Source organism: Lampetra fluviatilis, chromosome 7, assembly GCF_964198595.1.
Source record: "Lampetra fluviatilis chromosome 7, kcLamFluv1.1, whole genome shotgun sequence".
NCBI lineage: Eukaryota > Metazoa > Chordata > Hyperoartia > Petromyzontiformes > Petromyzontidae > Lampetra > Lampetra fluviatilis.
The window spans coordinates 18,173,657-18,187,023 of record NC_136281.1 but is presented as its reverse complement, the minus strand read 5'-3'; the positions used below and the strand labels follow the sequence as shown (position 1 = coordinate 18,187,023).

Below are 13,367 nucleotides of genomic sequence, written 5' to 3'. Positions count from 1 at the left end.
AACTTGTTGTACATGACCTGTATGTTACTCCGGTTGGTTCTATGTACCATGTCTCAACCAACAAGATGTGTTTCAAGCAAGTGATGGGCCTGGGTCAGTCATGGGGGCACAAGGCAGGTGATGATATGGAAACTGAAGCATCATACCTTGACGGAGATGGCGGTGGTGACATCAGTGGTGTGCGCATCACTGCTCACCCCGTGCATCACGACAAAAAACTACTACAGACGCAGCCCTGGAATCAGAACTGCATGTATTTGTCAGCTTTTCATGTATATAAATAAAAAACACATTTAGACATGTAGCACTTTTACAAGAAAAACTAGTTCACAATCAGAATTTTCACAAATGTTCACATATAATACTGGCTTAATTTAATCATTCAATATATTTATATGTTCTTTATTCACACACTATTGCACGGATGTGTACTACAGACAGATAAACCAGCTACACTCGGCATCGCGGAATGAAGTGGGCGCACGCACAGCCCCGGGGGAGGGGGGTCTCAAACCGAGTGCCCTGGTCACGGCGTGCCCTTGAGGCTGCTCAGAAAATCATCGATCGAGTGGCACCAATCGCCTGCATGCAAGGACACGTGCTTTGAGAGACGGTGCTGTCTGCTGGGCGCTTTCACCACCGCCCACGTCTCGTGCCAGGCGGGGGCTCGAGCCAGGTCACCAATGCCGCCTGAATTTGAGAAGGAAAATCTGACCGGGCAACACGAATATCGCAGCGAATAAAGGACACCGATTATTTGCCGGCATTTTTATTGTCACTATACTTGGCTTCGGTGGCAGAGTGGACGTAATAATTTGGCCTCGTGCACCGCCAAGAAATGCTTGGGTCCAACTGGACGCCTCTTGCCTCTCTGCGGCACACGCATGAGTTGTCTCGTTAAATCAACACCACTGGGAAACAACATTCTGTATATTTCACAAATCGCTACACCTTGGACGGATGATACCGACACGAACAAAGGGGACATCACCGTCTCCACAAGCTGTACGCATTGCAATCATTGGCCGATATTCAGAGGAACCCCACGGCTGCCGACACAGCGAGACTACGTGGCTTTCTGCCTCCGAAACTACGTTTCTTGTCTCGTTGCCACTACAGCCGTCGTTCTTGGGGCCATTCCAACGCAACGCTGTTTATCGATGGCGATACAGCACGTCGAGATTGAGGACTTCTTCTGGCGACTTGGTGCAGGTGATTTATTGACAATTGTATTTCATGCTCACGAGTGCCTTAGTTCATCCCGGTCTGCTGATCAGCAGTGTCATTTACTTGTCAACATGGGCGAATTGAAGCCGACATTGATGGACAGACTACATTTGGTCTGGAAGTCCTGGAGCTGAAACCATTGTTGTGAAGGGCTTGGAAACGCGTGCGTACAAATCAGACGTTTGCGGCAGGGAACCAAGATTCCAAGATTCAAAGCCACAAACGGAACCGGGAGCAGCACTCAATGTAAAAAAAAAAAAATCGATATTTTAAAAGTTGCATTTTTAGAAAGTGTTTATAAATCGAAGCCCGTAATTGGTGAGCAGCTAAACAAAGATGTTGCCATCCTCCTGCACAGGCACCAACTGTGATTCCAAACAGAGAATCGCACGACACAACTAACAACAACACACATCAGTCTGCAGCAGAGAATGAGGTCACCTGCCACAACAGCACGATTTGTATGCAGGCATCGAGGAGAGGACAACACCGCCGCTCTTCCCCAATCGTCGCCCACGCTCGCAGCCAACACAGTCCCGCCATTAATAAATAACCTGAAGAGGGCATCATCTCACGGCGCGCACGACACAACAGCGTCGGCAGAGTGTGTTACAGGTATCTTCGTTTCGTCTTGTATTTCTTTTTTTATTCCGTGAGTACAAAGTGTGGGATTTGGATTGGTCCTTCAAACCTGGATTTAAAATATGTCCAGGTGTACTGCAGTTAATGGGTGGGGGCTCGCGAAGTTAGAGGCCGACCTGTAAGCACCTTGGTTGTTATGCAGGCAAAACAGACTGGGCAATAATTCGACTGGAATGTCATTCCGTAGAACGTGAAAGATGGGGTGAGCGCACAACATTAATCTGGAAGAAACGCGTCTCGTTTTAAATAATTTGCGTTGTATAAACGTAACAGATTGCTAAGTGGGTTATGGAAAGCAGCATTTCCTAATCATCTTCATGTTCTCAACTTTTATTTATTCATTTACTCGTTAAATCTTACTTCATTGCGTATTGGTCAGGAAAATAAATTAAACGCAGGGAAGAGGCTGAACAATTGTGCAGAAATAAATATTTGTTTGAAAAAATAAACCAACATTAAAGTACTGTAATATATATTTATATATAAAAATGAACGTCTGTAGGAATGTAACCAAAAGGTCCCACAAAAATTAAAGAGTTTTGCCAGTTCCTTGTACGAGCTGGGCTTCACGTGAGCTTTTACGAATTTGAATCGTACAAAAAAAACCTACAATTTGTGGAGATGTGTTTTTGCCGGTGTGGCGGCGGTGCGAGGTCACACGGAGCAGCTGTCGGGCGAGGCATCCGCGCGCTTGAGCCACACGTCTGGCACGCCGGGCTCGCTGTTGGGCAGCACGATGGGGTCCAGGGACCGCGTCGCCTGGCACGCGCCGGCGCCGTCCCGCGTTCCCGCGCCGCCCCTCAGCGCCAGACGCAGCGCCGGCCGCATTCCGTTGAGGCTCCCCCTCTCGGCCACGGAGCCCACGCCCTCCAGGGCCTCCAGCAGGCTCTCCGCCGGCACCGCGCGCTCCGCGCGCGCGATGAAATCCACCCCGCCGTTGAGCCGGCCGCTCCGCGGGAGCCGCCGCTGTGGCCCGACGCGGAGGGGAGAGCCCTCGGCGTCGTGGGGACCGGCGGCCTCCACCCCGTTCTCCTCCTCGGGTATCGTTGGTGACGAGGAGGAGGCTACGGAGGAGGCAGCGGCGGGGTCCTCTTCGACGCCGTCCTCGTCCGTGACGGACGCCGCGTCGAGGTCGCGGTCGAGACGCTCGGGAGCGGAGGCGTCGCACGCGTTCTCGTCGGCGCCGTGCTCGCTCGTCAGCGCCTGCAACCGGTACTCCTCGGCGCCCGTGCGTGGCCCACCGTTGCCGTAGTGAACCCGCTTGCCGAGCGTCGTCTTGGACTCCTGCTCCTCCTCCTCCTCCTCGGTGGTCGTCTTCTTCTGGCCCGGGGTGCCCGCGCACGGCCGCGCCACGCCGCAGCACGAGTCGGGCGCCGTGGGATTCTCCCCGCGGGGCCCGAGGCAGCAGCAGAGGCTCTGGAAGAAGAAGGTGGCGTAGGCCCAGCTGACGGCCATGACGAGCATGAGGAAGGTACCGAGCTGCGTGTACGCAAGCACCGTGGACGGCATCATCATGGCGCCGGCCAGGAAGGTGGTGAGCGCCGCCATGGCCACGGCGGGGCCCATGCGGCCGAGCGAGAAGCTGACGCGCGCCCGCCGCCCGGGCCCCGGGGCCAGGCGGTACGCCACGCCGTAGTGCACCGCGAAGTCGACGGCCAGGCCCACGGCCACCGACACGGTGACGCTCTCCAAGACGTTGAGCTCCCAGCCGAGCAGCGCCAGCGAGCCGGTGGTGACGGCGATGGAGCCGGCGATGGCGAGCAGGGCGTAAACGCTCACGGCGAGGCTGCGCGTCGTCAACAGCATGACGCCGAACGCCAGGCCCACGGCGAGGCCCAGCGACAGCAGGGAGCCGGCCCACAGGCTGGCCTGCAGGTCGTAGAACTCGAGCGAGCTCACGAACCAGCCGCGGCGCAGGCCCGGCGGCGCCGTCAGCAGCTCGGCGCGCAGCCACGCGTCCACCTCGCGGCGGAAGCGCGCCATGCGCTCGTGCGCCAGCGTGAAGCGGTACGAACTCTGAAACTCCACCAGCACGGCACGCAAGGAGTCGTTGGCGTCGAAGCGCGGTCCCGGCGTGCGCCCATCCAGGGTGACGCGGAAGCGCCGCTCCAGCTCCAGGACGGCGCGCTTGATGCAGAACTCGAAGACGTCGCGCTCGTAGGGGAACGCGGACGACGAGCAGCACGGGGCGAGGCCCACGCCGCCCAGGCTCAGGCCGAGGGGCCCGCCACGCCCCCCCGCGTCCCCGCCGCCCCGCGAGGCCGCAGCTCCGCCGCCGCCGTCTCGCCGCCGCTGCTGCTGGCGGTGACGGTGCTGGTCGTCGACGGCGTCGTCGCAGTCCTCCGACTCCATCCACTGCTTGAAGGTCTCGATGAAGCATCCGGAGAAGTCGGCCTCGCGCTCGCGGTGCAGGTAGAGGCTGTGGTTGCGCAGGCGCCGGCAGAAGTCGAGGAGCCAGAGCTGCGACTCGGCGCTCGCCACGTCGAAGCCGGGGTCCAGCACCAGCTTCCCCCGGTCGGCCGGGTTGAGGGGGTCCCCGTTATCCTCAGGCACGACGCCCCAGATGAGCGTCACGGGCAGCGCCAGGTCGTCCCCGCCGCCCGAGCCGGGCCGGCCGGCGCGCTCGAACGCGAAGAGCGCGCGGTGCTCGGCGTCGTAGCGCTCGAACGGGTGCGACGGCGCAAATACGCGGAACTCGGCCAGCTCCAGCGACGGCAGCCGCATGCCGGGCCACGCGAACACCGCGTAGGCGCCGCCGGCCGCCAACGCCACGAAGCCGCAGAGCCACGCGTGCCGCAGGCGCACGACGATGCGCGGCAGGAGCCGCTCGAAGAAGGCGCGCGACGCCGCTGAGGCCGCGCGCCGCGAGCGCTCCACCGCCGCCCAGAGGCGGCGCGGCAGAGACTGCCCCTCCCCCGCGCTGCCGGGGCGGCCCCCGCGCGGGCGGAACACGTCGGCCAGGTAGCGCTCGTGCAGCACCACGACGGCCGGGAGCCAGCTCACCATGAGGCCGTAGTTTGCGAGGACGGCGGTGCCGGCGTAGACGCCAAAGCAGCGCACGGCCGTGATGCTGCTCACGTAGTTGGCGTAGAACGCGGCCGCCGTGGTGAAGCTCGTCACGAACATGGAGAGCGCCGCGTGGCGCAGGGTGGCGCGCACCGTCTCCGTGAGCCCCGCGTCGTCGGCGCCGGGGCCCTTGGCGGCGCGGCGATCGGCTTTGGCGTGGCGCCACACGTCGCACAGCACGAAGGCGTCGTCGGCGCCGACGCCCACCAACACCACGAGCGCCGTGAGGTTCATGAAGGGGAAGAACTCGAAGCGCAGCACGACGCGATACACGAAGTACGCCACGATGAGCGAGCTCACGATAGCGAACATGGTCATGAGCGTGACGAACGCGGAGCCCGTGTACACGCACATGAGCAGCAGGACGATGACCATGGCCACCGCCGGGTACACCGTGTCCGTGAGCAGGTAGTCCTGGAAGAGCGAGTGCTTGATGCCAAACTCGATGCCCACCACGCTGGTGACCCCGTCGGTGCGGTTCCAGCGCTCGAGGTTGTCGCGGTACAGACGCATCATGCCGTCGCCCTTCTCCGTGGGCACGAACAGCACGCTGTAGCGCAGGCGCGCCGCGCCCTCCCCGCCGCCCGTCGCCAGGAAGTCCTTGTCCACCAGGTAGTGCAGGATCTGGTAGACGGCGTTGTGGCGCGCGCAGCGGCGCGGCACGGCCTGGCACTTGGCGCGGTCGCGGCGCCCGGCGCCGGCGTCCCAGCAGTCGGGGCCCAGGCTGCCGTTGCGGTAGAGCGGCGCGCAGGCCTGCAGCAGGCGCAGGGCGTGCGCCAGGTCGCGCTCCGTCACTTCGCGGCATGACGAGCGGTTGCCCAGCAGCGCCACGTAGTTGCCGAGGGACCAGCTCGGGCAGCACACGGCGGTGGTGGTGCGCTGGCACAGCTCCGGGAATGTGCGGTGGGAGCTCACCTGCAGGGCGGGACGCGAACGCACACACCAACACACGCACGTAAACGCACACGCACGCACGAACACACGCACGCAAGTAAACGCACGCACGCACGAATACACGCACACACGCACGAACGCACACACACGCACGCACGAACACACGCACGCACACACGCACGCACGAACGCACGCACGTGCACGCACCCGGCCACATGGCACAGCGGTAGAGCAAACACAGCTTGTGAATTCAAAGCCTAGCGTATCTCCGGGGGTCAATAAATTGAGTCTCACTTCATGGCGTTAACAGTCATTTTCCTATGGATAGATTCACCCTCATAACACTCTCATACACAGACACACAGACACACAGACACACACACTCACACACACAAACACACGAGCGTGCACACGCAGACGCGAGGTGTGCAAGCCCTCCTCACCCGCGCGTCGTAGAGGCTGCACATGGAGCGGATGGTGGTGATGTTCCACAGGCTTCCCCCGTCCGCTGCGGCGAACACGACGCGCGAGTAGCCGTCCCCTGCAGCGCAAACGGCAACAACATCGATGCCGTTACAAAGTGTGCAGCTACAGCCTTTGCTGGAATAACACAATAACAACAATTTAATCTCGCAGCGTGTGCCAAATGGAATTACTGCATGGATCAGATAGGCGGACTCCAGGAGTCTGAAATGAACACTAAATATGATGACGAATAAAACCGGCTGCGCTGGGTGGATAGAGGAGGTTCTGATCGCCGAGACGGGCGTTGGAGTGGGCTCCACGTGTCTCGTGACCAAACGGAAGGCCCAAGACAAGGTGGTGGTTACAATTCCACGTGCGTGTGCATGGAATGTGTGACGGCAAAAGACACCACTGGGTGGTTGAACCAGCCACCCCTTCAGCAACAAAGGACCGGGAGGCTACATCACAGCAGGATGGTACCGTGGTGCGCACAGGTGGTGCGTCTACCGGCTATCTCAGTCAACCCATAGCACCGGGGTCTGTTCCGTGATCTCCAGCGAGCCGATGACAGTAAACATGGCTTCTAAGTGCGCACAGCCCGACACAAGCGCCGTGGTGATACCGATGCGACGGCGTGGGTGTCGCGAGCGAGGACTCGCCGGGCGGGTCGCAGAAGAAGGCGTCGGTGTGGAAGTCCCACTCGGCCGCCCTCCGGTCGCGCCCATAATCGTCATTCCAGGGTTTGTCCAGCTGACCCTGGCTACGCACGCACGCACGCACGCACGCATGCACCACACATGTACACACGCATGCACCATACACGCAAGCACGCACCACACACACGCACCACGCACCACGCGCACACACACAATAACCCCGTTAATTCCGGGGTGAGCGCTATTAGCGAGTGCCTGCATGGCATCTCATGTCAACCGTTCAGAGGGAGCTGCACGGCAGCAGCTCGGGGCGATTCAACAACGGGGCATTGGTCTGCCAGTTGGGGCCCATGATTGCTGCTCTGTGTCATCCCAGTTGTGGAAATTGCGATTTAACTGCGGCGACTGTCACTCCCATAATATAAACACCCATATTACGGGGGTTTGTTTTTGCCGCTCTCATTAATGAAACTTCAAATTTGTGCTGGATATTCCAGAAAACGGGCGCCCTGGATCAGAATCTACAAGATTTTAGAGATTTGTGTCCCTGTTGCGTCTTCCTGCAAGCCTCGCATGGTACGCAGAGGGCCGCAGAACCACAGCCCTACGAGCCCTCCGCAACCGCGCAAAGGGCCCACACCACCTTGACGGACTGATTTACGCCGGCGCTGCGCATGGCTGTCAATTGAAACTGCACCTGTAGCGCAGTGTGTTCACGGCTAAACCTCCGCTCCCCGCACACACAGACGCACAGACAAAAGTGGACGTTTTTCGTCAAACGCAACACACCGCGAGGACGCAGTCGGAAGTCTCACCTCCTGGCCACCTGCTCGGCGTACTTGAAGGGGTAGTTGGCGAGCGTCGCCATGTAGCCCGTGTTCTTCAGCATGTTGTTCCACGTCACCAGGCGCTGGCTGATCTCCGTGCCGCGCGGCTCAAAGCCCTGCCAGGGCCACACACGGGCGACCGTCGGCACCGCGCATTCCGCACGGCAAATCGCCCCCTTCATCTCACCTCCCCTGCCGGCAGCCGCCCAGATCGCGCACGCCAAAGCAGGCACCGGCGCGAACAGCGCGCTGCTCGAACTCGTTCGTTCTGTCGCCCTTTCACTCTTACACGTCTATCCCTTTCCTTCTCTCCACTCCTTCACTCTCACCTCATTTGCTCCCGAGCGCGAATTTCAGTTGTGTTTAGGTGCGAGTCTGAGTGAGTGTGAGTCTGGGCGAGTGTGAGTCTGGGCGAGTGTGAGTCTGGGCGAGTGTGAGTCTGGGTGAGTGTGAGTCTGGGCGAGCGTGAGTCTGGGTGAGCGTGAGTCTGGGCGAGTGTGAGTCTGGGTGAGTGTGAGTCTGGGTGAGCGTGAGACTGGGCGAGTGTGAGTCTGGGTGAGTGTGAGTCTGGGTGAGCGTGAGTCTGGGTGAGCGTGAGTCTGGGCGAGTGCGAGTCTGGGCGAGTGTGAGTCTGGATGAGTGTGAGTCTGGGTGAGCGTGAGTCTGGGCGAGCTCACCAGCAGCGGGTCAGAGAAGTCGGGCAGCTCAGGGACCAGAACTCCGACGAGGGCGCAGACCACGATGAGCAGCGTGCACATGGCCAGCACCACGATCGGCCAGTCGGCGATTAGCTCCGAGTAGCTGCGCACGCACAGAGAGGGGGGGTCGGCGTTGGCCCTTTAAGCCTCGCAGCCCGAGAACGTCGAGCCAGGGCGGGCCTGGGGCAGGTAAAGGCTGTCACTTCTTCTCCTTCCGTGTGGCCTATGAACAGCAACCGTTTGAGATTCACTTGGAGATAGGGTAAGCCAGCACGCCACACCGGCAATTCTCACAAGGCCAATCGCTTGAACCGGCACCATTCACAACGGTTCCCATTCCTATCTCGCGATGTTTCCACGGAGGGGAAACGGCAGCGAGCACGGGCGGTGGGACGAAATCGGCTCCGTACGCGGACTTCTACGTTTGCATTCGCACCGCCGCATGGCGAGTACCGGCGTGGCCGTAGACGAGCGTGCGGCGCGCTGCGTGTGGACGCACAGTCACTTGCACACGGAGAGCCGCACGGGCCGCGGTTCTCAGTGTGCTGCAAGTACAACGCACGCTGCGCGTAACACCGCCCCAAACTGTCTCTCTGCACACGTCGCGGGGGCCTGAAGCGAGCCGAGCACAGGCCGACACCGACGTACAACCTACGACGACGCGTGCGTGGGCGCACGCAGGCGCCATCACGCACACGCACACAGCCAGGCGTCACCGGAAAACAGGACGCGCCGTTGGCTTCCACCTATCGGGGTCTAACTCGAGTGCCGAGGTCGGCCGCCATCTCGTTCGTCACCCACTGCGCAGCGAAGCGACGCTACACTCCCCATTCCTCGCGGACGCCTCTCACGGAGCGCACCGCAGGGGCACACCGCGCCGCGCGCGCACGCTCACACCCAAGTTAAGTAGCTACGTTGCACGGGTCTCTAGACTTACGCACAGGAAGAGCATGGGAGGGCGTCTCATCAGCAAGCTGGGGGTGGCAAGGGAGGGGATGCGAGGCTGGACACTGCTGTTGCTCTCTCATCTACTGGTTTCTACGTCGACGCAGACCGACAAGAGCAATGGCTTAGTCGCTCGCACTCATGCAAAAGAATGTGGGGCCAGGAAGGAGGGAGTGAGGGGAGACAGAGCGGGAACGAGGGAGTGTGAGAGGGAGGGAGTGAGTGAGTGAGAGTGAGTGAGGGAGAGAGTGAGGGAGAGAGTGAAAGAGTGAGAGAGTGAGTGAGAGAGTGAGAGAGTGAGTGAGGGAGTGAGTGAGAGAGTGAGGGAGAGAGTGAGAGAGTGAGTGAGAGAGTGAGTGAGAGAGTGGGAGAGTGAGAGAGTAAGGGAGAGAGTGAGTGAGAGAGTGGGAGAGTGAGAGAGTGAGGGAGAGAGTGAGAGAGTGAGAAAGTGAGAGAGTGGGAGAGTGAGTGAGAGAGTGAGAGAGTGGGAGAGAGAGTGGGAGAGTGAGAGAGTGAGTGAGAGAGTGAGGGAGTGAGTGAGGGAGTGAGTGAGAGAGTGAGGGAGAGAGTGAGCGAGGGAGAGAGTGAAAGAGTGAGTGAGGGAGAGAGTGAGAGAGTGGGAGAGTGAGTGAGGGAGAGAGTGAGAGAGTGGGAGAGTGAGAGAGTGAGTGAGGGAGAGTGCGCAAATGATTGCCAATGTGTTGTCAGGTGCCACAGACTGTGTAAGTGTGCACTGGAACAACAAAGTGCGACACTGCCGGATGCTGTTGATGGTTTTTTGCGGCGCTTACCTCTTTGGGAATTCAAACGGCTTCTTAGACCTGGAAAATAAAATAAAATAGCCGGTCAGTAAATAAAATGCACCGTCCGTTACAGGACGTGATGCACAGCAAAACGAATGCATGCACAGATACAATGATAATGGTGACTCATTTACCCAGGAAATACACTGTTTGAGTAGGGTTCCACATTGGAATGCTAGACAAACATCAATTACATCCTCTCTTTTTATCATATCCATTCATTTCCACCCAATGCATATAATCACCAGCCGATTGCAAACTCACACAAACACACACGGCCTCGTGCGACACACAAACATTCTTGCGCTATGCACACACACACACACATCTGCAGTCATGCACAACACCACCCACAACACAGACACAGCTGTGAATAAGAAAGCACGGTTTGTCAAAACATGTCACGGGGTGAGCGGCTTTGCAACTCGATATCACATCAACCCAACACACAAGCACGCACCGTTCGAGTCACACACAGATGTTTCAGTTGCGTACGTTGGGTAGCGCGTGCGAGTTGCGAATACACCCTCCCCCCGCGGCGAGACGATGCGTGCGTGCGTGCGTGCGAGTGAGCACGCTATCCACGTGCGCGGGTTGGTTTCGTGATCGCTGCAACTCATCATCATCACGAACGTCGCGGGGCGGCGGTGCGGAGCCGGCTCGCACCGCCGAGTCTTACACCGCGTGTGGAATCGCCAGCGCGCGACACGGATTGCCGAGTCGGGAGGCCACGATCCGTGTCGCGTGGTGTCATCGTGCCGTCACGGTGCGCAATCGCGAGTCGAGTCAAGAAATTACTCTTTTGCATCTCGGTTATACACTTTTGTTCGCTTAATGTGCTTAAAAGTTAAGTTAGCACCTCATTTGCACATCATGTGATCATAAATAATCAAATTTAATTGATGGATGTATACAATGCAATGCATCAACCAAATAACAAATTTAAAACCTGCATCTGAAACGTGAACAACTGCCACTGCGTTACTACACCAACCTCCAGGTTCATGAGCCCATTTAATCAAACTCAGTGCCTTGCACACAGAGAAAGTGCTCCCATTTGGCCAAACAAATCTCAGGGCACCCAGACTATGGATCAGATATCAGAATGTCAACGTTGGCGATTTGCATCATTGCCAGGAACCAAACCGGAACCATCGAGTGTCCTTGCACCCTGACTCGGGCACCACCGCTCCCCATTGCAACACAAAGACGATGCAAAGTACACTTCTTCTTTTTTTTGGGTTCGGCCGCCCGCGGTGGTAAACCCTCAGCGATCAGATCCGTCACGCCCGCAAGGCGCCCGGTGCCCAGCGCCGGAGCTCGCGGTTATTTCTGAGGCTTCCAAAGAGCAAACAAACCCACGGCACAGAGGCTTTTTGTGTTTTTGTTTTGCGCTTCTGCCGCCGCCGCTGCCGATTCTGAGCGAGCGGCTCCTTTAGAGACCGCCCTCCCCCCACTCGCCGCACAATTAGCCGGGCCTCCTTTACAGAAATCACAAGAAACGGTTAAGCCGTGGCCAGCACACTCAAACGAATACTTAACATTTTTCACGTTGGTGCTGTCCACAAAACCATCACAAAAAAGTGACGATCGTTTTCTGCGTTTCGTTAAAGAGCCTCCACGGAAATTTTGGTGGCCACAGAATTGGCGCTGACTTTTTTTTTACAGCAAAAATCTTGAGTTGCTTAGAAATTCATTTGGTGCTCGGAGGAATTTCGGACGGCCACGGGGGTCGCGCTTAGACTTTAGTGACCCCGAAACTCATAAAATAACGGTGACAAAAGCCACGAACAAAGTCAGTAACTTTGCCACCAATTATTTGCCACTGCTAACAAACTGCCGCACGAGCTGAATGTGATCTCTTGTATTGGTTTTTGTTCAGCGTAAATATAAAACAGTAAACTCGTGAGTTGCAGTCTCATGCATCGTTTAAAGAACGTGGATATATTTGTATTGCATGGCAGTTAACTACTCTGTTAATTTCCGATGTTTAATCCGGTGAGACCTCATGAGGCTTAATTTCTGACATGTACCTTTCTCGACCATTATGTATTCATTATCTTGGTTTCAACCAAATTCATATTTTTTTTCTATTTTCAAAGTTTAATTCACGTCTTTTCCCTATGTCAATCTTAAATTTTCTACAATAAGGACCCCAAACAAAGTATATAATGAGAATATTAATTATTACCACTCTAATTTCTTACATATTTATAGACAGCAATTAATCGGTGCAACACCATCATAAACTCAATCTAACAACGTCCTCGTGAGGATGTTAAGAGCTGGCACCGCGGAGACCTGGGGCTCAATCTACGCAGCCGCCTGTGACTTAATGGCAGCAGTGGGCGGTCTCAACATATCTACCCCTGGCCTCACAAACCAAAGTCATTTAGTTCTTCATTCATTTTGATAAATTCCAGCTCTCAGATTAAAAAAAATATCAGTTTTACAGTCACGTGAAAAACTTCCCTCTTATGCACGGCGAGTGGGAAAGGGCTGCCATCGACTGTGCAGATCAGAGGCCACCCGAGGGATCTCAGAAGTACCTCCGCGATATCAGCTTCAGTGGGCCGTTCTCTAACACGAAGGGTTGCCCACTGCCCTGCCAGAGATCCAAACGCATTCTTCATCCCATAGTGTGACACCCAGAGCACAATGGCAACATGCCACAAAGTTTTAAGTGCTAATCAAAACCAAATTGTTACCAAAGAGGCAATTTAAAATGTAAGCAGTAAAAGCAGTCCTGCTAACAACAACAAACGCACCGCTTACTCCACGCACCTCTTGATCATTATCACACAAAGAACCGCAACATCGTACTTGGCCGTTCACTGCTTGGTGCAGAAGATCACAGTTCAAATCTGACTGGTCACACTGGGTAATGCTGCGGGTGCATTAACCATCACAGTTGACGTGAGAGATCCGGTGATATCATTCAAAGAAAAGTCGGCCACTGTGTTGGTGGCGGCACCAAGGTCAAATTTTTCCAAATTAAGCAAAATCACTCGCAAACTATTAATTTGGGAAACAAACAGCAATCGCCATCCCCTACTATGTAAACTCGACAGGATCCTCCTGAAAGGAGCCTTGAGATTCAGCGAAGCATTCCTGGGTCAACAAATATAACGATGTGCATTGTGG

At 56.8% G+C, this 13,367-nt stretch overlaps 1 protein-coding gene across 4 annotated transcripts in view; it reads right to left on the bottom strand.

Moving 5' to 3' along the window:
* Positions 1 to 236: 236 nt before the first annotated feature.
* The window catches only part of LOC144933685 (protein dispatched homolog 1-like), a 60,762-nt gene continuing 47,631 nt past the window's right edge, over positions 237 to 13,367 (bottom strand). For all 4 annotated transcript variants that reach the window (XM_078858753.1, XM_078858752.1, XM_078858754.1 and 1 more), the window contains 6 exons: positions 10,212 to 10,241; positions 8,455 to 8,578; positions 7,766 to 7,893; positions 6,954 to 7,054; positions 6,273 to 6,370; positions 237 to 5,850 (listed from right to left, as the gene is read on the bottom strand). In XM_078858753.1, the coding sequence (XP_078714879.1) occupies positions 2,524 to 5,850; positions 6,273 to 6,370; positions 6,954 to 7,054; positions 7,766 to 7,893; positions 8,455 to 8,578; positions 10,212 to 10,241 (3,808 nt within the window). In that variant the 3' untranslated portion in view covers positions 237 to 2,523. The remainder of the gene's footprint in view (positions 5,851 to 6,272; positions 6,371 to 6,953; positions 7,055 to 7,765; positions 7,894 to 8,454; positions 8,579 to 10,211; positions 10,242 to 13,367) is intronic.